Genomic DNA, 24,380 nt, shown 5'->3' on the forward strand with positions numbered 1-24,380 from the left:
TTTTATCAAAAATTCTGACCGAATCCGAATTAAAAATAAAATTCGGTAAAATTCGCGATTTTTTCAAAAGTAAATATAAAACGCGAATAATTCGGACCGAATCCGAATTAAACCGAATTATTCGGTCCACTTAAACAGTATTTAAAAAAAAAAACCAAAAAATAAAACAAAAAAAACTCAATAAGCTTTTTTGACTGCTTTTTTGACCGAATCCTTAAATTAATCAACCGAATTATTCCGAATAATTCTCCACTCGAATAATTTCCGAATCCGAATTTGCTAACTATGGTGGGGGCAGGGGTTTCATAGAGAGGGGAGAGGGGAGAGGGGAGAGGGGAGAGGGGAGAGGGATGGGGGAGGTGGGAGGGGGGAGGGGGGAAGGGAGGAGTGATTGGATGAGGCATTGCTTGGGAAAACAGTGGTGACTCAAGGGGAGACGAGAATAGGGGATCCTGATGAGGAGGTGCCGCTGGGGAGTGGTGGTTCGTCTTCTCCATTTGAAGCAAAACAACTCTTCACTTATTTTCTCTTAATGTATTATTTTTCTTGTCTTAATAGTATTTTATCTTTTCTGAAAATAATAAATATGGGCCACATGGGCATAAATAAGGAGTTTTTTTTTTTTTATGTTTCATAGGGGTGAGGTCATCATTTTGCAGCCTATTATGTCTGGGCACTAGGCCCATGCAACTTAGAAGCAGTATTTCTCCCTAAAAAAGCTCCTCACATATTTTCTAGAGAGAGAAAGAGAGAGCAACTTCCCACCAATAAGGATGAAAAACTAAATTGTATGGCGGGATGTGAGAGGATGTGCATAAGGGTGTCAATTTCAAGCTGAAACCAAATACTGAATTTGAAATCAAGCCGAATTAATCGGATCAAACCAAACCAAATTTATTCGGTTCAAATTTGGTTTGAGTATGTAAGTAAGCTCTTCGGTTTGGCTCAGTTTCGGTTTAGGGTGTAAGAACCATCGGTTAGAAACGAAACCTAACCAAATTGCTCTTAAAACAAAAAAAAAAAATGAAAAAACCCTAGTACCATTAAGAGAGATTTTTTACGTGGTAAGTGTCTTTTGCAATTTATCATTACATATTTACATGCTAAAACAATTTTGGAGTTAGCAATGGCCATAAGGTTCATAATTTAAGCTAATTATGGCATTTGGTCCATCACAGTTATGGTCCAAAAGTGGAACCGTTTTCATAACCAAATTAAAACCAAGGTAAAAAAATCAAATTAAAACTACATATTAGAACTGTACTGGAATCGAAACAGAACCAAGTCGAATTGAAGTAACTTGAGTATCTAAAACACAAAACCGAATCGGTTCTAACCTAGCCAATAAAACCCGGACCGAACCGATAAGAAAAACATCAATCACACAGAAAACACTCTCAATAAATCTAACAAAAGAAACCTTACTAGAGTCAGTTCCCAACCTTTCTTCCCCCCAAAGAAGACAGCTCCCAACTCAGAAATTGAAAAAGTATAAAGGCATTCCCAGCAATAATGGTTTCCATACCATAAATGCCCTTAGTTGCACTTCCCTCGTGTGATAAGGTTGGGGAACCAATGTCCCAACTTCCAATGATCCAATCGCTTCTCTTCACATTCTATTTATTTTCCGTTATAAATAACAAGAAGGCGGGAGCAGCGCGGTCCCTCGGATTTGAACCTTGCTTGTAGTAGAGAACCAACCCCTTCCCCTGCATCTACAAACGGTACTCAAGCCAAAATCGTCTGGTAGTTCGGTAGTTCAGTACCGGAAGTCGTCGTTTTCGTATATCCCTGATTTCATCGCCGGCGAAAAATGGCAATTTCCTGCAACTCTCTTCCTCTCCACATCTCCACATCTCCCTATCAGAAGAAAACATCGTTTTTCTCTCTGATTTTTTTCTGAACTTCGATTCTTCGACTTTGAGATGATCGTTTTTTATTTTTATCCCATTCCCACACTTCAGATCTCTAATCTAGGGCTTCTAGTTCTATACATTCTATTAATTAGAACCCTTTGATTTCACAATACTAAATTCCGACTAAATGCAAAGCGCCAGTAGTTCTGGTGTGCAACCTGAAGCCATCTTGGAATGGCTTCAGAAGGAAATGGGGTATCGTCCTCAAGGTCCATACTGCTCGTCTAACAAGGGAATGATGCCCTCCGTTGATACCGTCCGGAAGATTTACCGTGGGAATATGGTTCCCGTGTGGAATTTCTTGTTGCAGAGAGTTAAATCGGAGAAGACAGTGGAGAAAATTCGGCGGAACATACTTGTTCACGGCAGCAGCAGCAGCAGTGATGGTGGTTTGGTGGATTTGGGGAAACGGAATGAAGAGGGGAGGAGTAAGGGAAGGAGGAAGGAGAAGGAGAAGGTGAAATTAGGGGTTGATAGAGGGTTGGGTTCGGATAGTTCTTCGGAAAGTAGGGAGATTGCTCTGAGAGAGAGGGAATTGGCAGAGAAGGAGGTGGAGAGATTGAGGCATATTGTTCGGAGGCAGCGGAAGGACTTGAGGGCACGAATGCTGGAGGTTTCTAGGGAGGAAGCCGAGCGCAAAAGGATGCATGATGACAGGTCGAATTGCAGGTTAGATAGCTCCTTCAAAATCCCGAATTAATTATTATTTTTAAAATAAAAATGTTGGTTACTACTCGGTTTTGTTCATGGAGAACATTGTTTCATCCTGAAACTAAACACTTTGTTTAACCTTTAAACAATCCTAGTATGCTTCTTGCTTATATACCAGGATTGTTTAAAGCTTCCGGGTATTTGAATTCATTTTTGTTGTACATGATTTCATGGTTGGCAGGCACAAACAAGTAATATTGGAGGCTTATGATCAACAGTGTGATGAAGCTACTAGAATTTTTGCAGAGTATCAGAAACGTCTTCAATACTACATTAATCAAGCAAGAGATGCTCAGAGATCCAGTGTTAACTCTGCTGCTGATGATCACTACGTGAACGGCAACAAAGATGCCTTGTACTCCACCGTCAAGGGAAATAAATCGTTGGATGATGTTTTTATTGAAACTACTTGGGAAAGGGATGTCCGGAAGGCCTGTGAATCTCTTGCAGCTCATACGATTGAAAAAATATGCAGTGGTTTCCCAGCTTATGAAGGAAGCGGCATTCATTTGAACCCTCAGTTAGAGGTTGCCAAATTAAGCATTGATTTTGATGGGGAAATCCCTGATGATGTTAAGGCTGTTGTTTTAAACTGCCTTGAGAATCCTCCTCAATTGCTTCAGGCAATTACTACCTACACTTTACAGCTGAAAACTCTGATTAGTAGAGAAACAGAGAAGATTGATATCAGAGCTGATGCTGAACTCTTAAGGTAACATATTTATCTGATTTTCTTTGTTGGTTTAACAAATTGAGCGACTGTGTAGCCCTTTACATTGTTCGCACTAGACTTAACAACTTAATTCATTTTAGCTTCTACTTTTGATATTCATTTCTGCGATTTCTGCAAACCCCCCTCCTTCCCCTGGTTTTCTGAATCTAACTCAGTAGAATGATAATAGATGGGATATGTCTTCAGTCCAGTTTGATTGATTGCTGCCTAGACTTAACAACTTAATTCATTTTAGCTTCTACTTTTGATATTCATTTCTGGGATTTCTGCAATCCCCCCCTTCCCCTGGTTTTCTGAATCTAACTCTGTAGAATGATAATATATGGGATATGTCTTCAGTCCAGTTTGATTGATTGCTGCTGTATGAGTTAAATCTTCAGGCCCGTTAAAGAAACAGCCTTGGTAGACTGGGTCAGCTTCAGGTCAATAGAGTGGAACTATGATTCATGTAGAGGGTAATTTCTTCATTTCCTGATTTATTAATCAGGCATCCTTTATATGCGGCTGGAGCACATTAGATATATGTTAATAGATAAATGGAAAAGATAATATAATCTTGATCCTTTTTTATTCCGGTAATCTCTATTTTTCTGTCCCAGGTGGAACCTTCTGTTCATTCATCAAGGGGTTCTGCAAGATTTCTCAATTTTTTTCTGAGATTGCTTCTCAGAAATATTAACCTTGTTGCATCAGTTGATTTCATAATCAAAGTTGCACTCTTATGAATTCCTTATTTGTTTCCATTTTTATTTATATATAAAAAAGGTCATACCTAGTGCACAAGGCTCTTGCTACAGCGAGGTCTGGGAGGGGCATTGTGTACACAGCCTTACCCCCTGCTTCGTAGGAGAGGCTGTGCACACATACTTATGTTCATTTACATATAAAATTTTGATTTTCTCTAGACAACATAATCTCCCACACTCTAACATCCAACCCTCACCCAAAAGAGAGAGAGAGAGAGAGAGAGAGAGAGAGAGAGAGAGAAATGGGGTTTCATATTCTCTGCAATTAACCATCCATCTCATGAAGTCCTCATTCCTTTCCAATTTATTTGTATATGTGGCTTTAAGTTTTATTTATTGACAGTATACTTAACCTACCAAACTCCCAGCTCCCCCCTCTAAAAAATGAAAAAGGAAAGGTTTATTACCAATGCAAGCTGGATCTAGCCATAATCTTGTTTATGAAGCTCTCTTGGATGACACTATCAATTTATACTCTCTCTCTCTCACACACACCCCCACAGTTCCTCCTACCACGCATACAATACAACCATCGCAACACCAACAAATCCCCATCTGCACACATTTGCACACCCGGAAATTTATTCATGCTGCACCTTTTATCTTGAATTCATGAGTTGGTTTTATTGGATACTTTTTGTGTCATCTTTTTTTTTTTTTTGGTGCTTCTTTTCAATATGACTTCTAATGGATTATCAATTAACCATGATTAATCTTATGTTCCAGATATAAGTTTGAGAACAATAGAGTGACAGATGCTTCTTCTCCTGATGCCAATTCAGCTCTACAATACCAATTGTATGATCATGGGAAGATGGGAAGTGACATCCCCACAAGAGGGACTCATAGTCAGCTTCTTGAACGACAGGTTTCTTTTTCTTGCAATTTTACAGCTTTTAGACATCCTAGCATTCCTTTTTTTCTAGCTGAAACTATTGTAGAGATCAACAATGGGCCCTACAAATATGTGTATATATACAACTAACATGTAGATGTATAGAGTCCGTCTTGGCTCGAAGAGGTGTTAAGAGTCAATACCGACTCTAGTTGTGACCCCTCCTCATGGGGTTCTAAATAACATAGGGCATAGGAATTTTAGAATCCTTTGAAGGCTAGTTTGGCTGGCTCTTTCTCCTTTTAAGCTGGTCTAATACTGCATCAATAGGTATCCCACATGATTAAAACTCTATCCAATAGGAAGGTTCATAGGTGCTCCACATGATAAAACAATATCAATTGTAAGAATAGGAGTTCTGTTCGTACAAAAATCTATCCTAACAAATAAGAAAATAACAATTATTTAATGAAATAAATCATTCAAAGTGGACTAATGAAGTAAATCCTGTATTCCTACCTACCCATATTTAGGCCCATTTAAGTTGCCCATTATAATAAGAAACCATTTGGCCAGAAGCCCAACAATTATAGAACCCAACCCAGGGCTTATTTTCGATAAAATAAGCCCACCTTTTCTATTTATCTGTGTGACCTTTGTACGGGTGTGTTGGGAAATGTGGCAAGTGTTTGAGTGGTGTGTTGTGTCGTAGTTAGCCTAGTGTGTCTGTGTGGGTGTGTTCATGTAAGGTTCTCATGAAATGGTTGTTGTGGTGGGTGCTATTAGTGTATGTGACAGGCCATGTATGTCTATTTATATGCTTTTAAGTTTTTAAGATAAGATATACATGAAGTTCTTTGTAAATTTCCTCTTGTGGGACGATCTCTATAACTTTTCCATCGAATACTTATCTGTCATTCTTTTGTATATATTTTGAATCTTTCTACTGTTTTTAATAATATAAAGAGACGATTTCCTTGACATCCCATCAAGAGAAGCATGTATTGACTGTCCAAATATTGACCATGAGGCAGTTTTGGTGCAAAAATATGATGGACACATTGTCCACAACATTATGCCATTATCTTTTGACTTCGTAAGTTTCAGCCCTAATCGATTTCCCCACATTGAGATATAAAGTTTTTAAAGCTGGTTGTTACATGCATCTGTTATAAAACTCTAGTTTAGCAGTTTCAGCCATGCAGTGAAAAGGCGAGGGTGAAACCCCAATATATGCTGGGACTCTGAGGTGGGATGGGAACCAAATCGAGCACATAGCTAATCAATGAGGTGTGCTGTGTAGAACCCACCAACAGTTTGTTTGCTAATACTAGCCTCTGCATGGCTCAAAATGCTGGCTTTCAAAGGTAAGCTTATCCTGACTAGGCCATCAAGTCAAGGATTAAAGTATCGGTATAGGTCGGCATATCAGTCGGCCAAAATTAAGATACATATCGGAGGGTATCGTATCGTATTGGAGATACGCTAAAGATACACACATAAATGGATAAGAAATACTTTTTTATACACTTTTGCATAAAAAATTTGTTAAAAAAAGCTATTGATAACATGTATTATGCATAAACACTAAATTGAAGGTATCACACTAAGAATTCAAGGTTTGTAATTGTCCCATAAATGTAAAATCCTTGTTCCCAACCTTGATTTCCACTTTAGTTAGAGAGAAATTTGGCTGACAGCAACTTTGGAACAAAAACCCCTCAAAAAATCATGTTTTTCTGAAAAATGACCCAACTTGGCCATTATGTGATTGTAGTGCACTGTATCAGTATGTATCGTACCGTATCAATATGTATCGGTCGATACATACCGATACATATCAAAACGTACATTTCATGCGATTTTATTTTTTCATAGAGTATCGGTACATATCGGTGTGTATCATATCGTATCAGTGTGTATCATATCGGTAAGGGCCGATACAGATACGTATCGGCCGATATGGTACGATACGTACCGATACTTAAAACCATGCATCAATTAGAGATTTTCCTTAATTTAAGAGTGATATTCAGTTAGTTTAGGTAGTTGCTTTGTGCTATATATTTTATTGTTAGCTTTCTTTCTTTCTCTTTTCTTTTTTTTGGGGGGGGGGGGTGGGATTAAGCTCTTTATTCTCATAGAGGATCAATTTGCCTTTTGGTTCCCATGTTGTTTATCATTGTGTGAGGGTTTGAATAATATGTGGTACTGCTTCTTTCTTACAGAAAGCACATGTCCAACAGTTTGTGGCTACCGAAGATGCACTCAACAAAGCTGCAGAGGCTCGGAACTTGTGTCAAAAGTTCATAAAATGTTTGCATGGAAGCAATGATGCAGGTTTAACTCATGCAGCTGCAGCTCAAGGAACATCACAAAGTGTGGCAAGTCCCAGGCAGTTTGAGGTATGCATTTTACAATGGTGACAGTTTGCTTCAGGTAGTTTTTGTTTCATTTGATCTAATTATGGCCTGGTTGCACTGGGAAGTTCATTTATCCAAATAATGCGACCATTTTTAATCTCATAATATATAAAATGAACTTTGTGTGTACCTGTATTTTGGGTTTGTTATATTTGGCACTTCATGTCTCTGGTATGTAATGCATGCACACATCTGTGTTGAATCATTTATATGGGTTTCTGCCATTTGAATTTAAATAGTATCTATATTGGATATGAATATGAATATATTAATTATTATATTAACTGTATGTATGTTCCTTTATTTTGGGTTTTTTAAAGTCCATTGCCCATAACTGCATCTCTTTAGACCAACTTATGTGCCTGTCTCTATGCCTCTATGGTACTTGGGTTCTATTGAATTTTGGGGCCTGTTAATATGCTTTCATTTTGTAGTTCTATGGAATTTTTGGTTGGATTTATGTTCTCATTTTGTAGTTAAAAAAAAAAACTTACCTAGTACACGAGGATCCCGCCACTGCAAAGTCTAGGAAGGGTCATAATGCACACAACCTTACCCTCGCTTTGTGAAGAGGCTGTTTCCCGAATCAAACTCACGGGCACTACGTCACAATGGAGCAACCTTACTGTTGCGCCGAGGTCCGCCCTCTAAGGAACAGAGCTACCTTAACTCATTTTGTGGTTGAGTTCTTATTTAATATCTACCTCCACACTGAAGAATGGGAGCGTCCATTGGTTGAATGCCCTGTTAGACAGACCCAGTGCCATAGGATTGTCATTTTTCCTTTTAACTTTTGTTGATTTTTGAATACTATAATTGAATGAAGAAGTATAAGAGAGAAGGAATTCACAGGATCACTGGCCTGGTACCAATCTTATTAATATTTTATTTAGATTAACCTTTGCCCAATCACTCATATACTATCTTTTAACAGATAAACGTGAACTTTTATTTAATTAAATTACTATTGAAATGAATATTATTATGAAAATGAAGAAATAGAGCTTATTAAGAACTGAAAAGAATAATTATTTTAAACTTCATGATTTTCTCTTCCTGGTCTCATGTTTTTTTCTTTTGTAGGTTTTGTGAACATTTAAATTTCTTGACACAATGGTTTACAGAAAAAAAAAAAAAATTCCAGCATATTGATCCTCAATTTCCTCTTGCAGTTGGAGGTTTGGGCCAAAGAGAGGGAGGCAGCTGGATTGAGGGCTAGTTTAAATATGTTGACATCTGAAGTACAACGCTTGAATAAATTGTGTGCAGAATGGAATGAGGCTGAAGATTCTTTGAGGAAGAAGTGGAAAAAAATTGATGAGTTCGATGCTCGCAGATCAGAGCTAGAATCCATCTATACTGCTCTACTGAGGGCTAACGTGGTAAAATTGCATGGTTTTGATGTCTTTTTTCAATCTGGTAGTTTCATCATTGGTACTCCTGCATTTACCTAGTCCAAAAGTCACCTAACCTGGCTGACCATCATGGGTAGGGATTTCTCATGAATGACTTTCTGATATGAATTGCTAAATTTCTTAAGCAACCTGGTAAATCCTGGTACTTGGCAACCTCTATATCTATTGGTGATGCTTATGTGCTTCCCCCCTATTTTCTGAAATCTCATGTTTATACAGTATCTATTAAACTCATGTGGAGGAGGAACCTGAAGCATAGCTAAAATTGTCAGTTACTTTTGTTCATAGTTGTCAAGGTGTTGACGCCTTGGTCGCCTAGGCGAGTGCTTTGGATGCAGTGTTGGTGTCACCTTGCATTTAGGCCCCTCCAATGCGTTGGTTCACCTAGACACAGTGACTTTTTTTGTTTAATCAAAACCTTTGAAAGTTAAGCTATCACTAAATTTCATGTCATGCAGGATTTATTTGGTGATTTTGTTTGGTAGAGTTATCATGCATATGTCAATCCATGAAGTGGTTGACCACTTAATTTCATGTTATGCAGTCTTAATTTTGTGATTCTGCCCAGTAAGCTATCATCCATATTGTCAATCCATGATGTGGGCCTCTCTGCCTTTGAGGTCCTTACATGTTTGTTGACAACCATTATGTTCGATTTGGCTCCTTAGGTTTCAAGGGAAAAGTAAATTTCTAATAATCAGTTATTTGTTCTTACTAATCTGATATTCTAGTCAAGGGGCTGCATAACAAACACCAAGTCAAAGGATGATGCAGTAGCTGAAGCTTTGAGCTGGTTGGATCAATATGATCCACTATGGAGGGCTAGTCACAAGTATTGATGGCCCACAAGGGACTGGCAATAGTCCAGCAGTAGAATGGGCTGAAATAAGCTGTGGGCTGGTTAATATTATAGGTTAGGCCTTTTATTTTCATGGGTAACATTGTAAGGGGTTTAACTTATAAGCCAATATTTGCGATCTTAAGTCTGTACACAAAATTAATAGTACTAGTAGTTGTTTCTTAGGTTACAAGTCAGAAGAGTTTAGAGTTAGATTAGAACACTTCAATAGTTGGATTAGAGTCCCGTTTTGAGAGTTTATTGATTCAGCGGAGTTATTGAATAGACTTTGACTTTTTTTTAATTGTAGCTGTTCTTTGCTTGTGTGACTGGTGACAGAGTAAGCTCAGATCTTCTACTTCTTTTCTTCAAGATGTGAACACACTTTCTCATATATTGTTCTTTTCCCTTGTTTCTAGACTTGGGCGGATATCCTGTTTTCTTCACCCATCTATTATGTTATATCTCTCTTTAGACTTGCTTAATTTTCACTCAAATTTGGTAGTTGAGGTTCTGACAATTATCTATTGACTGCTAGTTTGAGGCCTGAGATTAATCCTCATGTAAAGGCTGTTTTCTGTTTTCTGGATTTTAATCTTGCCATCTGTTTGTATTAAGTATTCATTTTTCCTCCTTGGTTGATAATATAGAGAGATACCTGTTCATATCTAGTTATACTTTCAATTGCGTATTGTAAATTTGCTGGTGCTTTCCTATAAAGTCTGGCATGTTTCTCCCAAAAATGTGTTGTCAAGCGTGGATATGCTAAATGAACCTTACAAGAACTTTTACAGTTATTCCAATTTGCTTAGTTCTTTTACATTCTTTTACTGTCAATGAAAATGCACTGCATGACAGGATTCTTTTGGAATTAAAGAAATTCATATTTTGATGTCATTGTACCCCTGTAGGATGCTGCTGCCTTCTGGAATCAGCAATCATTAGCTGCATGGGAGTATGCATCAAGCACCATTATCCCAGCTTGCTCAGTTGTTGTAGAGATAGCAAACAGTACAAAGGATTTTATTGAAAAAGTGTATGCCTTCTATCAAAGTCCGGACAATAGCCTTTACATGCTGCCATCAACTCCACAGGTTGGTAATGGTATGAATTTTGTGTAATTACATTTCTGATTGACCTAGCTAGTCTGGTCCGTAGTTAGTTGAAACAGAAATGGCAAAAAAGCTTTGTTTGGGATGGCACTTAGAAATTAAATGGGGCGGCCAAAAAAGGTCAAACATTTCATGAATGGCTAAAAAATGAAATGGATGGTGCATGTTTTAAAAACAAAAGGGAGACCCTTACTTTCTATTACTATACTAAGAGTACTAAATAGATGGAAACTGAACATAATGGAAACCAAAATAAATTAGTAACTAACTTACTTGTAGCAACACCATGTGGAGGCCACATGGGCCCATGATATCCACCAAAATTATCCTCCAACCAAGTGGGTCGATATCCACATAAAGGTGCCCTCTTATGGGCTTAAATAATAATCAGCACATGGGCCACATATGGGCCTGACTAAGAGTCTAAGACTTCAGTCATGACATGTTGTGGGCTGGTTATGACTTGAGTTGTTGGGACAAAGTATTGGCCTGTTTGTGGCCTTTATTCCTTCTTGAATACGCCCTCAAGTCTGCTTATATGTATTGGGATTAATAATTAAATTGATAAACTGGACAACTAATATATATATATATATATATATATTTTAAATAGTTGTTGCATGCCATTGAGGCACTTATCAGTTATATTATTCTTAATCAGGCTCTCTTGGAGTCCGTGGGTGCTAGTGGATCTACAGCACCTGAAGCAGTTGCCATTGCAGAAAAAAATGCTGCTTTATTGACTCTAGAGCTGGTACTGGTGATCCATCAGCAATTCCATCTATCTGCCGCATCTCTGCTGCCCTTCAACATCATGCAGGTGAGTTTCAGCCTTACTTTAGGAGTTTGCCTATTATTGATGAAGTGTACTTTGATGTGGCTATCTTCTTGCTGCATTTGAAGTAATTTTTATAAATTTATAGCATACTGCTTACCTCATTTTAATGAGAAAAATATCCATTGCCTTTATGTAGGAGGAATTTTTTTATGTATTGTGTTTGTACTGTAAGTATGAGAATGTTGAATGCAGCTCATTCAACATGTCAATTTTAAAGCACAAGTTGCATGGAAAAGACTAAATTTCTTTAGGTTTCTTTAAGTTATACTCATGTCTCTGTTGAGGGCAGGACTAAGAGCTTTAAACTCTCTGCATTTGTAGTTTCATAGGGATGCCTACTTCATTTAAATCCCTTGGAATGACCAACAACAGTGATACTTAGATGTGTGTACCCTGAGTGCAGAGTTTCTCAGGTGCCCATAAATGTGGCACATCCTTCTCAAAATCTGAGTTTGTGAATTGGAGATACAACAGAACAACAGCAAACGAACAACTCAGTCTTATCCCAACTAAATGGGGTCGGTTACATGGATAAGTTCAAAGCCAAAAAGAAAAGTAAGAGTAAAAGGAAAGTAAAGGAGAGGAACACAACAACAGCGCAGAAAAATCCCACCTAAATGGGGTCGGCTACATGGATCCTATCTCTCCAATTAGCTCTATTCGATATCATACTTGGGGCAAGACCTAAACTATGCACGTCTTTCCTCACCACTTCTCCTATGGTCATTTTAGGCTTGCATCTAGCTCTTTTAGATCCTTTAATATAAATCGGATCACTCCTCCTTACTAGTGCATCTCAAGACCTCTGTTGAACATGGCCATGCCACTTCAAAGGACTTTCTCGGAGCTTATCATCAATCGGGGCGACTCCCAAATCATCTCTAATATGGTCATTCTTTACTTTATACTTCCTAGTTTTGCCGTACATCTATCTCAACATCCTCATCTCTGCTACAAATAGTTAATCTATATGAAACTTCAATAGTTTATCTATATGAAACTTCAATAGTTTATCTATACGACACTTCTTAATTGCCCAGTATTCTGCCCCATACATCATAGACGGATATACTATAGTTAACAGTCCTATAGAATATTCGTTTAAGATTTAAAGGAATGTGTCGGTCACACAATACTCCGGATGCACTTCACTCATCCCACTTTAATTCTTTGTAAGACATTATCCTTTATGTCGCCTTCTTTACTTATGGTTGACCCGAGATGTCGAAAATGATCACTTTGTGGTAACTCTCTCCTCAATTTTTACCATTTCGTTATCCATTGTAGTGTGACTAAAGTTACACATCATATACTCCGTCTCAATTCTACTTATCTTAAAACCTCTTAATTTAAATGTTGATTTCCATAACTTCAACTCTATGTCACCTTCTTTACTTATGGTCTTGGTGCTCCCGTTTACATCATCAATGATGAGTATGAACAAATAAAGGTTTAAAGATGATTCTTAATGTACCCCAATTGTCATCGGGAATTCACAGTTTTGACCTCCCACAGTTCTCACACTAGACATTGAATCCTCATACATATTTTTAATTATATCCATATATTTACTCAACACCCTTATCTTCTCGAGTATGTGCCAATTAGATCTCTAAGGACTCTGTCATATGATTCATATTCTTTTTCTAAGTCAATAATGATCATATGGAGGTTCTTCTTGCAATATCTAAATTTTTCCATGAGCCTCCTGAGTATGTAAATAGCTTATGTTGTGGATCAATCTGATATAAAACCAAATTGATTCTCCAAGATAATGGTTTCTATTCTCAGGTGGGCTTCAATAACCTTCTCCCACAATTTCATAGTATGATTCATTATTTTTATATCTCTGTAGCTATTGCAGCTCTGAATATCACCTTTATTTTTGTAGATTGGAATTACAGTGTTTCTCCTCCAATCATCTGGCATTCTTCTTGTGCTCATAATCTTGTTAAAAAGATTGGTTAACCTAGTTGCCCCACATAAGCCTTAGTTTTTCCATATTTCTATTGGGACCTCATCAGGGCCTGATATCTTGCCTACTTTCAGCATTCTTAAGACTTTTTTAGCTTCAGCCACTCTGACCTTTCGTATATATCTGTGGCATGTGGTGTCTTGAATTGTAATGCAGTCTTCTTGGTCACTCATGCTCGGAAAGTCTCCATATAGTAAGACTTTAAAATAAATTTCCAATCTCTTCATAATGCCCTCATCTCTTTCTAGCACTCTACCATTATTGCTTTTAATACGACTCACATGGTCGAAATCGCTATTGTTCTTTTCTCTCGTTTTAGCTATTTTCACCTGATATAAAGATATAAAGGCACCTGTCTGTATCTCAAATCTAGGAAATCTTTTTGACTTGTCGATCTATGAATTCTCTTACAAGAGCTTTACATTTACTATAATTTGTTGAGGAGTCTCTGAATTATTTTAAGAACTATTTCTCATGAACTTCTTTATGTCTTTTCTTTTAAATTTTAATGCACTTCTATTTAGTTTATTAATACTCTTGATGTAATTATTAGGTTTGGAAGGTTCCGATGCTGGATTTGCTTCAGTTTTGGAGTCCCTAGAATACTGTTTGAAGCTCCGGGGTTCTGAAGCCAGTGTGCTTGACGAACTGTCCAAGGCAATTAATTTGGTACAAAGACGCAGGGAACTTGTTGATAGTGGCCATACATTGTTAAACCACGCATGTAGGGCACAGCAAGAATATGAAAGGTAAAATAATCACTGCCTTGGTGTTAGTCCTGAACTGATGCTGTGGTTGATGACTGTGTACATCTCAATTGCAAAGAGGAAACTCTTGTGTTCATTTCGAGTTTTCCAATGGCGGCAATTATATCTGCTCGTAAATTAGGCGAAGGAGTTTCCCCTTAAACACAATATGGGTTTCCCTATTGGTTCACCTTGATATTTTCACTATGGCTCCATTTGGTTGCAAGGGGAATTGAAGGGAAGGGAATTTTTCATACTTGAAAAAATGAAATCTTCATAATCATGACCCATGTGATTATCATTAACTCCAAATCATTCCATAAATGGTTAATAAATTTAACTTTACTTTACATCCCAAAGCCTTTGCTATAAAATGTAAAATAAAAATTACATGTAAAATGTATCATTGCTAACTATGGTAAAAAATTTAAGTAGTTTATACAATCACATGGGATCACATGGGTAATGATTACAAGGACTCAAGAAGTTCCTTTTTTGAGTTTAAAAATTTCACTTCCTTTCCCTTTAAATTTCCTTTGCAATCAAACATAGCCTATTATGTGATCTATTCAATTTCTGTATTCCTTACTTGATTAGGAATCCTCTAGATTCATGACATGTTATGCTTCACTTCGCTATATGGCCAAACACTTTTGGAATTTTCCATTGTAATATTGGCCCTCAGAGGTGTTTGGTTTTGTTTTCTTACCCCTCATCACAAGTCCAAGATGAAGTAGACAACCCAATTGGACTGCCAAGGGAAAGATTTCTTGATCACAATTTATTTGCCAAGTGACTCACGTATTAGAGAGAGCAGTTCCTGGTTTACTAACAAAATGGTCTGATGGCCAATATGCAGGACGACAACTTACTGTCTGAACTTGGCTGCTGAGCAAGAGAATAGCATTATGGAGAAATGGCTGCCTGAACTTAAGACAGCTGTTTTAAATGCTCAGAATTGTCTAGAAGACTGCAAACGCGTGAGGGGTCTGGTAAGTAAAAATGCTTATGGAAAACAAACATTTAATTGGAATCACACACATACATAGATTACGCAGATTTACGTGATTCACTTGAGATGAATTATGTAGCCCGTACATCTCTTTACGAGATCAACCTTATATATAGTGTTTTGTCTCATTACAATATAGAAAAACCAATAACACCGCTATTAAATTAAGATCAGGCTTCACCAATGGCGCAGTCTTTGTAAATTATAACTTGTCCTCTTACTGCTCCACTAAGTAGTCTGGTGTGTTGAACAAGTTTCAGAATTGGATGTATAATTTCTAACTTTTTTTACTGTGAGGACTTTGTGCAGGTAGATGAGTGGTGGGAGCAACCAGCCGCTACCGTGGTTGATTGGGTAACAGTTGATGGTCAAAATGTGTCTGCTTGGCTCAATCGTGTTAAACATCTTCAGATGGCCTTTTATGACAAGGAGCTCTTATGCCTCTAAAGCATTTCTTACTTGCCACGCGTTTCGTCCATTTCCATGGCAAGTTAGAAGATTAAGTTCCTGAGAGACTAGTTTGATGCAATCAGGCATCCCAGGATACACGTGGGGAAATCTTGCACCAAAGGCATTTGCATTAGTTACACTTGTGTTGGTGTGGCTGATCCCAAGTAGTTGAGGTAAGGCTCATTGAATTGAGTCAAAGGGATTGGGGTCTCCATTAGTTCAATATAGTGGCTAACCTCATTCTTTCTCCTTTGCCTCTCCACTCTCCACTATAATATTGTTCTTTCTCCCCTGGAGAAATTTGTACTTTGTACCATAGCAATATAGCATAGTTAGTGTGTGTGTGATGGGTTTCTTGTTAATAATATTGTCTTTTAAGCTGATCAAATCTATAGAAATATCCTTGTTTGGGTTCTGTGTTCTTTAATCTTGATACTGTCTTGATTGATTGAAAAATTGAAAAGGTGACCCATAACTGAAAACAATTTATATGAAAACCAAAACAGGACTATAAGAGACTAAGAGGAGAAGATCTACAATAAGATTGACAGATGAACAAGTCTGGCAAACTAGACAAACAAAAACAGGTACAGATCCTAAAGACTCAGAAATCAAAATCGTTCCTTAGAATCGGCAATCTCTTCTCAGGGGTTTTCCCATCTTTCCGGGCGGTGATCCACCAAACGATCATAACAACTAATCCAACGAAGTAAGGATGTCTTTTCATATTCTTGTAAACCCTTCCTGTTAAACATCTTCTGGGTCTCTTCTTCCCCCTCAGATCCATAAAGTAAGATCTAGGGCTTATCTCGAAATCTTCTCTGGCCATCGAGTAGTCTCTTCCGGGGGCCTTCATCATCTTCCTCGGAGGAGCTTTCCACAAAACAATCAAAACCACTAGTCCGAATACGTAAGGATGTTCTTTGATCTTTTCTGCAGAGAAATCCATAAAGCTCTTCACATGAGGGAGGGCTTCAGTCACCCTTCGGTCTGTGAAACCCACGAATTTCTTCAACAGAGGATGGGAGTCCTTCAATCTCGTTACAGTGAAGCAAACTAGGTCGAGTGTTTCGTTTATTTTACGTGACAGGAGCCTCTGCAGGTTCTCTAAGAAAGGGAAATTATCTTTGAGCTTCTCTGAGAGCACCTCAATTGTTGACTCATTCGCCATTGTTATGCCAAAGAAACGAAATGGAATTTGGTAAAGAGCATAGACCCCTACCTCAATGAAGCTAAGAAGAGGAGTTGCTTTTAACCATTACTTTCTTGGGCGGCTGGACCTTGGAAAAAATTGGTCTGCAATTCCGTATAATTTTATGAAATATCACATTCGGAGGGTGATATGTGTATTGATACCAATGCAATGGTCTATATCTGATTTCAATGTCTCTTTACTGAATTAAGGTTTTATTAATTGTATCAGATCTGGATCATTGTATTGATATTAATATATATATTACCACTAAAGATGATATTTCACGAAATTATACGAGATTGAAATTACAAACGATTTCAACCCTTGGACCTTGGGTTGGAAGGGAGGTTTATCGCGAGTTCATCGCGAGTTCGGCTCCTCTCCAATATTTCTCTAGTTAAATGATGGTAAGAGTGGGCCCGGTCAGCGACAACACTTTAGTTTGCCCGGTTTGGTGAATGTCGTGACTTGGAAAGAAACAAAAGACATAATTGGCTTAGGACAAGTATTTGATGCAACTATGAGTGGATGGTTTACGATGGGTACTTTTATCACGTGTAATGGTGACCAAGACTATTATAGGGAGAAAGAAGGCTATCTTAGTTTTTTTTTTGTTATGATTTTTATTTGTATTTATTAATTATTTTTTAAAAATGATTGGTGACAATGAATTATGGATCACAAATAGTAATCATTTGTTTACTATTTATAAAATATATTATATAATGAAAAAATGGGTTTTAGATTTCACCTTTATATTTGAGCTTCGAGCGAGAAAGATGATAGGATTTGAAAATTGTTATTGAAAAAATATAAAATACACTGAAGTTACTTATTTATATTTGATTTTGAGTAGTTTAGCACATGTGTTCATTTAAGGTAACATAAAAATCAACATAAATGATTTGTTCCACAAATCACAAATAATTTGAGAGTAATTTGTGATTTATTCTAATTTATCATAAATAGAAATAAGTGCTATAAATTATACCAAACATTTGTAAAAATAGAAATAAGTCAAATAAATACAATAGAAATCAAACCAAAGAAAGCCTTATCCAGAGCTTTATCTGAAATGCATGCTTAAATGCTGTTGATGTTCTTGCCAACCTTCGATATAGGAAAATTGTTGATTTAAATTTATGGTCTTGTTGTGGATCTGCTTCTTGTTATGGTGAAGCCTGGTCTCAAAGCATTTTGGAAGTTGTTTACCGAGGAAATATATAGGGGTTATCTTGTAAGGGTTAAATATATAGTGGTTATCTTGTTATGGTCAATATTTTTTTTCGTTCTGCTGCGCTGTTAATTCCTAACACTTGTGAGACTATTGAGCATGTCCCATGGTTCTAAGTATCGATGTTTGATTGATTGTATTGATATTGATATTGATTGAGATCAATACCTGATTGATTTGGATTTTGTGTGTGTGTGATCTCTTTTTTCGTTTTGCTGCGCTGTTGATTCCTAACACTTGTGAGACTGTTGAGCATGTCCCTTGGTTCTAAGTATCGATGTTGCATTGATTGTATTGGTATTGATATTAATTGAGATCGATACTTGATTGATTTGGATTGATTACTAGTATGTGCTTTTTTTGAAATGTAAGGAAACCAAAAAAAAAAAAAAAAAGAAGATACTTTTCTGAAAAAGAAGAAAATTTACATCTTTTTCCTTTACGTATCATATATTTTATGATGCTTCAACCCCTCTCCCCCCAGCCCCAACCCCAACCCCAACCCCCAACCAAAAGCAATGGGCTTAGGATCTCTTATCCTGGATGACTGGGGGATATCTTTATAGTGGCTAGAGGTCATGTGTTTCTCACTTCTGTCATGATTGGGGAAGCTATGGCCATTGGGATGGGTTTGAAGATTGGTATTGGGCACGGTTTGAAGAGGGTCTCTATCCACTTTGATTACCAAATTCTAGTTTTTGCATAATGGAATTTGTCTTTGCCCTCTCACGTTGAGGTGCACCCTATACTCTTAGATGTTAAAAGACTGTCTTTGACATGTATAGACTTTTGCCCTTTTCATCATATTAGTAGATCTGATAATGCTTGTGTTCATAGTCCATACTTTTATGTCTAATATATTTCAAAATTACCCTCATGGTTCTATTTCACTGTAAAACAGAAAAACACCCTCATCATGATTCTAAAAGTCGGATGGATCTAAATGGTATCGTCTTAGCCATCCGATTTTTAAAGATTCTTTTTTTTTTTTTTTGTTTTGTCCGATGAGGTTCTTATATAAAATTTCCCACGGTTGTAGTGCAAAAAATGAAAAAAAAATGTTTTTGACACATGGGTTCTTTCTACTTAAAAAAAAAAAGGGGTTTCTTTTGTTTTTTGGGTAGAAAAAAAGGGTTTCTTATTCAATAGAATATAGTGAAATATTTAATTATTATATGACGAATCCTAGAAAAGTGGCTGGATTCATCCCTACGGGTGGGGCAAAAAAGGTCAGTGATATACCCCACACCCTCGCCAAGTTTTCGGAGCAGCAGCAAATCAACAAGTCAAGCCATCCAATATCACGACGACCTTATTTCTCGGCATCAACTTATCAGAATTCAGTTTCAGACAATTTTCTCCCAAATTCTACGATTCTTCGACATCTGCCTGCAATTTCGCATTTCAGTTTCAGGTAAGTATTCTTCATTCAACGTTTTTAATGTAATAATAATTTCATCTTCTCCGTTTAACTTTTTCTTTGGCTTTCGAGAATTGCTCTTCCAATTCCTTGATCGATTGTGTAATTAACCTACTAACATAGATTCTCCATTTATTTTCTCATACTTTCTAGGGTTTTGTAACTCTTAATTTTTGCTTTCTGGTGTTGTTGTTTCTTATGAAGCATTCATGGGTACTAAATATAATAGATCTCTGTTTGTTATATGCCTTAAACTTGGAATTATTTGGATTTTTATTTATTTTTGTTATTAGTGAAGCTTGTAGTGGAAAATGGAGATTCATGATGTTTTGGGCGATTCACGACCTGTCCAACTTGCGACCAAGAGTGCGATTTATGTTTGGGGTTATAACCAACGTGGGCAAACGGGTAGAAAGGATAAAGAATCCCAGTTGAGGATCCCAAAGAGTTTGCCTCCCGAGCTTTTTGGGTGCCCGGCAGGATTCAATTCTCGCTGGTTGGATATTGCCTGTGGTCGTGAGCATACTGCGGCTGTGGCCTCTGACGGTTCACTTTTCACTTGGGGTATATTCTCTTCACTCTGGAAAGGAGTTGACTTTTTTTTTTTTTGGTTTCTCCTTTCTCCTCTCCTATTCTAATTGTTGTTTCATTTTATCTATCTGGTTTTTTCTTTTCGTTGGAGAATGAGTTGAAATTCTTGTATATTCCAGGTGGATTGTGAAGGAGTTGCCGCTTAATTATGAGTCTTCTAATTTGTTTAGTTGTGTATTTTCTCTTTGGTTGATATATGTTACATGTTGTTGCTTCATCATCCATTCAGATGAAAATAATGGAACAATTAATCCAGCTAGGAATCGAGGGGCTTTTGAGAACTACTCCCTGCCAGCATACAGGTGGCCTTGAAAGCTTGTGATATTGGGAAATATGATCATATTGAGCAAACATTTTCATGTAGTTCTGCTTATAGGCATTTTCCCCTCCTTTTCTGAGGATCTTCTGTGTTCCTCCTTATCAATCAAATTTCTTTTAGCAATAAAAAAAGGTGCAAGTAACATAGCATTGTAGGGAAGTAAAGTCATGAGTATTACAAATGTTGATTTGATCCGTGTTGCGTAGGTTGCTTCTGGTTGGATGCAAATTGTTCTAAATTTTTTTATGTAAATATTTTAAGGAGAAGGATCTAGAACATAACAAAAAATAACAACTTATCTTATAGAAGTTGAAAGTGAAGTCAAACAGTACCTATGGCATTCACATTCACAAAGATCTAAGAAAGTAAAATATTTCCTATGGCATACTTATCCACATAAATCAAAGTAGTTTAGTTGAAATTTTTTTTCTTTTCTTGAGAGGTAAATGTATTGTATTAAGGAAAAGAAAAGAAAAATACATAAAAAGACAGCCACTATCCTCCTCCTTTAGACATGCCTGAAAAGAAGAATAAGGACACCAAGCAAGCATTCATCAGAGATCAAAGACAAAACCAAAATTAACTCACTTACATCTGTAATAAACCTTATGATCCAAATCTCCCTTAATGGAAGCAAGGAGATCAGTAGTAACACAATTTCTGGTATTAGTTGAAAATTTTGGTTACCATGTAGCTAGTTTTTGAGTTAGTTACACCATTTTAGGTATTAGTTTGAAAGTTTCTATTTTGTATTTGTTTCAACCTGATATTACTTTACAACAAGTCATCCAATTTGTTGGAGCCAAATTTCAACGATGGACACTAGATTGATGTGCTTTCATTTACATGAATCTGATGCTATAACCAGTTCAATGCTAGGGAGCATTGTATATTATGCAATCCGTACGACAAGCTCACTTCAAGGTGTGTATCTCTAAAGCTTACCTACCAATGTGTGTTCATGTACCTCACATTTCTTGAGGCTTGCTTCATGTTTTGAGTCCCTCTCAGAAGATTGGCGCTTGAAAAATTGTTTTCGATTTTTTTTTTCTTGATTATTTGTTCAGAATAAAACTTCTCACCCTTCTCTTGTAGATAAGTGAGAAATTGTACTAGAGTAGAAAGAGGGTGAACTGAACTGCAAAAGTGTGATGTGAACATGGTGGAGGGCTGGTAGGGAAAGGGGAAAGAATCCTGAGATGTCTCAGAGTTACAGGGGGGAGAGGAATCGCACAAGAGAAAAGAGGGGGGGATTACCAACACAGCCAAGGGGCTGCCAAGCAACGCATGCACACACTCAAACCAAACTCAATTCATCTTATATTCTATCCAATATGTTGGTTTTTTTTTATTTTTTTTTATACCCAGGGTGTCCGGATCTTTGACCCGACTAGTCCCTGGGGTCATTGTGATACCGCTTACACAGGTTCAGGTCAGTCCGAGATGGAAACTCTTGTGCTGTTACAAGCATATAAATAGGAAAATAAAAAAGACTAATATGGAAACAAATCCTAAAAGAGACAAGTTAAAAAAAGGAAACATGGAAAACAACTCTATGTCCTACTCTAAATCCTAGATATCCTACTTGAAATAAAAGATTACAATATTCCAAAATAGAAATAAATTAAAATACTAAAAGATCCTACTAGCCAAAGACCCAAATTGGATCGGGTTCATCTGCCTCTGGATACCCAGATGGGTTTGGACCGGTCCACGGGTATCCACCTGTAGATTGTCTGAAAATAGAATTGTCATTTTACTTACCAACCTGGTTACAATCGATTGCTGTAACCTTACTTGTTTTCCTATCCCACACTACTGACCTACTTTTTATATAGAGTTAGGGTTTGTTCTTTTTGCATTATTCACAATTAGCTATGTTTTAGACAAAAAAATTTCTATCGATGAAGGTACTTCGACAAAATTTGTTGGGGGTTGATAATTGTGATATTACCATCCTCTTCTGCAGATGGTTACATTTCCTTTGCATCATACGTATTTGTTCATGCTTTATACAGTGGAGCTGATTATTTACCTATTTCATTGCACTTAGGGGCAAACGACTTTGGTCAGCTGGGGGATGGAACTGAAGAAGGTAGAAAACATCCGCAAAAGGTACAATTATTGCAGACAGAATTTGTGAAATCTGTATCTTGTGGAGCACATTGTACAGCTGCAATTGCAGAACCTTGTGAAAATGATGGGACTATCTCAACCAGTAGACTTTGGGTGTGGGGGAAAAATCAGGTATTTCTATATGGGTTTTGAGCTTATTGTCTCTTCTAATGATATAACCTCTTATTAAGCTTTGACCTTTTTCTATTTTCAGGGCTCAAACTATCCATGTTTATATTGGGGAGCCTTTACTCCAAACACGGTACATTATATGATGCTTCTTTTTAATATTCATCTTTTATAATCTTAGGCTTCTATGGATACCTTTGACTCATCTATGGAGCAACGTGGGAGACATCCCATATATGCATGATTCACAGCCACAAGTTGATTTCAGCTTTATGACAGTTTTCCTTTTGTATGCATAAGAAACTAGTTGTAGCATTAAGAGCTTGAGTATGATTAAAGGGCAATCATTCTAGATTTGGAACGTTGGAAGATATCATAATGTAGTGCTAATGATGCAGATAAGTCACTTAGTTAGTTTATTTTATTGGAAATAAGCCTTGGGTCGGGTTATGTATGTGTTGGGCCTTTGATCCCATGGGTTTTCTTTGTAATGAGCCACTTTAATGTGCCTAAAATATCGGTATAAAGAAGGAAAATGAGATTTAATTCATTAGTTTAGTTAGAGTCCTGTTTTGAGTCTATTTCCTTTGTTATTTCAGTTTCTTAGTCAGTTTAGATTTCCCAATTAGTTAAGGATTGGGTTTGACCTTTCCTTTTTAATATTTGAGTCAGTTATGAGTCTTCTATATAAGTTTGTAAAGGGCTACAACATTGAAAACGAATTTGATTGAATGAAAAAAGGAGAAAGCTTGGTGCTGGAAAACTGTGAGACGTAGTGCTGTGAGAGACAACTTGGGTGAGATGCCCTAGGGAAGAGTGAGATGCTCCACCCATCCTATTCCCCTACCCTCATTCTTCCCTTCATTCTGTTATTTCTATTTTGTTCATACTATCTGTCTCTTAATTTGATTTTTATTGAATATAGTAAAGATCCTACCTAGGATTGGATCACTTGTGATTCAATCTTACATTAGCTAATCCCAAACCATTGAAATCCAGTAGGAAGATCAGCTTGCTATAGTACCTTAGGAATAGGGATAGATCATGGTTTTTGAGAAAACCTGATAAATTGACTTGAACAATTATGATCAGCCTGAAATTCCAATTGAATGGGAAATACAAGCAGTAGATTGAGTCTATAAAATATGATCTAAATCTGACGGACAGATTTCTGGTAATGAGAGTATCTGTCTTCGCCCCTAAGTGAGATTGCCAATAGGCATTGAAGCTGGGGTGGGAGGATGATTATAAAGACCCAATGTTCCAGGTCTTGGTGATGAGGCTGTCTCAATGTTGTTGGGGCATGTTGAATTCCAAGTAATTTCTACTTCCATTTTTAGGATGGATGCTTAATAATGTAAGATAAGATTTTAGTTGTTGGGTTGGAATCAACTGCAGTGGTAACCCCCATGCTTTATCAGAGGTGAATCTCCGCAAGTTTCGGGGTTGTTTGAAGTTTGAACTCCAATTGCCATTGGGAGATAGGAGCTGGTGATTTGGATGATGCCTATTGTCTTTGCCTGATTCAACATAAAATCAGTGAACAGCTGACAGTTTGGATTCTCAAAGATTTACACAGACAGTTAGCAATTTCAACTTCTGATTCTTCCTTGTGAGAATTCCTGAT

General features: G+C 37.1%; 2 protein-coding genes across 3 annotated transcripts; both read left to right on the forward strand.

The window, feature by feature from the left end:
- The first annotated feature begins 1,572 nt into the window (after positions 1–1,572).
- On the forward strand, positions 1,573–16,177 carry LOC122079106 (AUGMIN subunit 5-like). Its single transcript, XM_042645357.1, is given in 11 exon segments — positions 1,573–2,585; positions 2,809–3,339; positions 4,833–4,974; positions 7,170–7,346; positions 8,537–8,746; positions 10,529–10,711; positions 11,391–11,472; positions 11,475–11,549; positions 14,096–14,291; positions 15,148–15,280; positions 15,610–16,177. Coding segments are annotated over 11 exon segments (2,409 nt in total). The 5' UTR covers positions 1,573–2,043; the 3' UTR covers positions 15,748–16,177.
- Positions 16,178–19,370: 3,193 nt separating this feature from the next.
- On the forward strand, positions 19,371–22,943 carry LOC122080173 (RCC1 and BTB domain-containing protein 2-like). Of its 2 annotated transcripts, none has more exons than XM_042647079.1 (4): positions 19,371–19,593; positions 19,893–20,163; positions 22,563–22,756; positions 22,839–22,943. In XM_042647079.1, exons 2-4 carry the CDS (start codon positions 19,911–19,913, stop codon positions 22,926–22,928), a joined length of 537 nt encoding a protein of 178 aa, XP_042503013.1. In that variant the 5' UTR covers positions 19,371–19,593; positions 19,893–19,910; the 3' UTR covers positions 22,929–22,943. The 2 variants fall into 2 exon arrangements, with proteins under 2 accessions (XP_042503013.1, XP_042503014.1); XM_042647080.1 differs by having other exon boundaries at positions 19,898–20,163.
- The last annotated feature ends 1,437 nt before the right edge of the window (positions 22,944–24,380 follow it).

This window comes from Macadamia integrifolia, chromosome 5, assembly GCF_013358625.1.
Source record: "Macadamia integrifolia cultivar HAES 741 chromosome 5, SCU_Mint_v3, whole genome shotgun sequence".
In the NCBI taxonomy this organism is placed as follows: domain Eukaryota; kingdom Viridiplantae; phylum Streptophyta; class Magnoliopsida; order Proteales; family Proteaceae; genus Macadamia; species Macadamia integrifolia.

Excerpts from the sequence above, each read along its gene's own strand:
- LOC122080173 (XM_042647079.1), top strand. The coding sequence starts at position 19,911 with ATGGAGATTCATGATGTTTTGGGCGATTCACGACCTGTCCAACTTGCG. Across the intron at positions 20,164-22,562 it reads CGGTTCACTTTTCACTTGGG|GGGCAAACGACTTTGGTCAG; the intron begins GTATATTCTCTT and ends CATTGCACTTAG. Across the intron at positions 22,757-22,838 it reads GGGTGTGGGGGAAAAATCAG|GGCTCAAACTATCCATGTTT; the intron begins GTATTTCTATAT and ends TTCTATTTTCAG.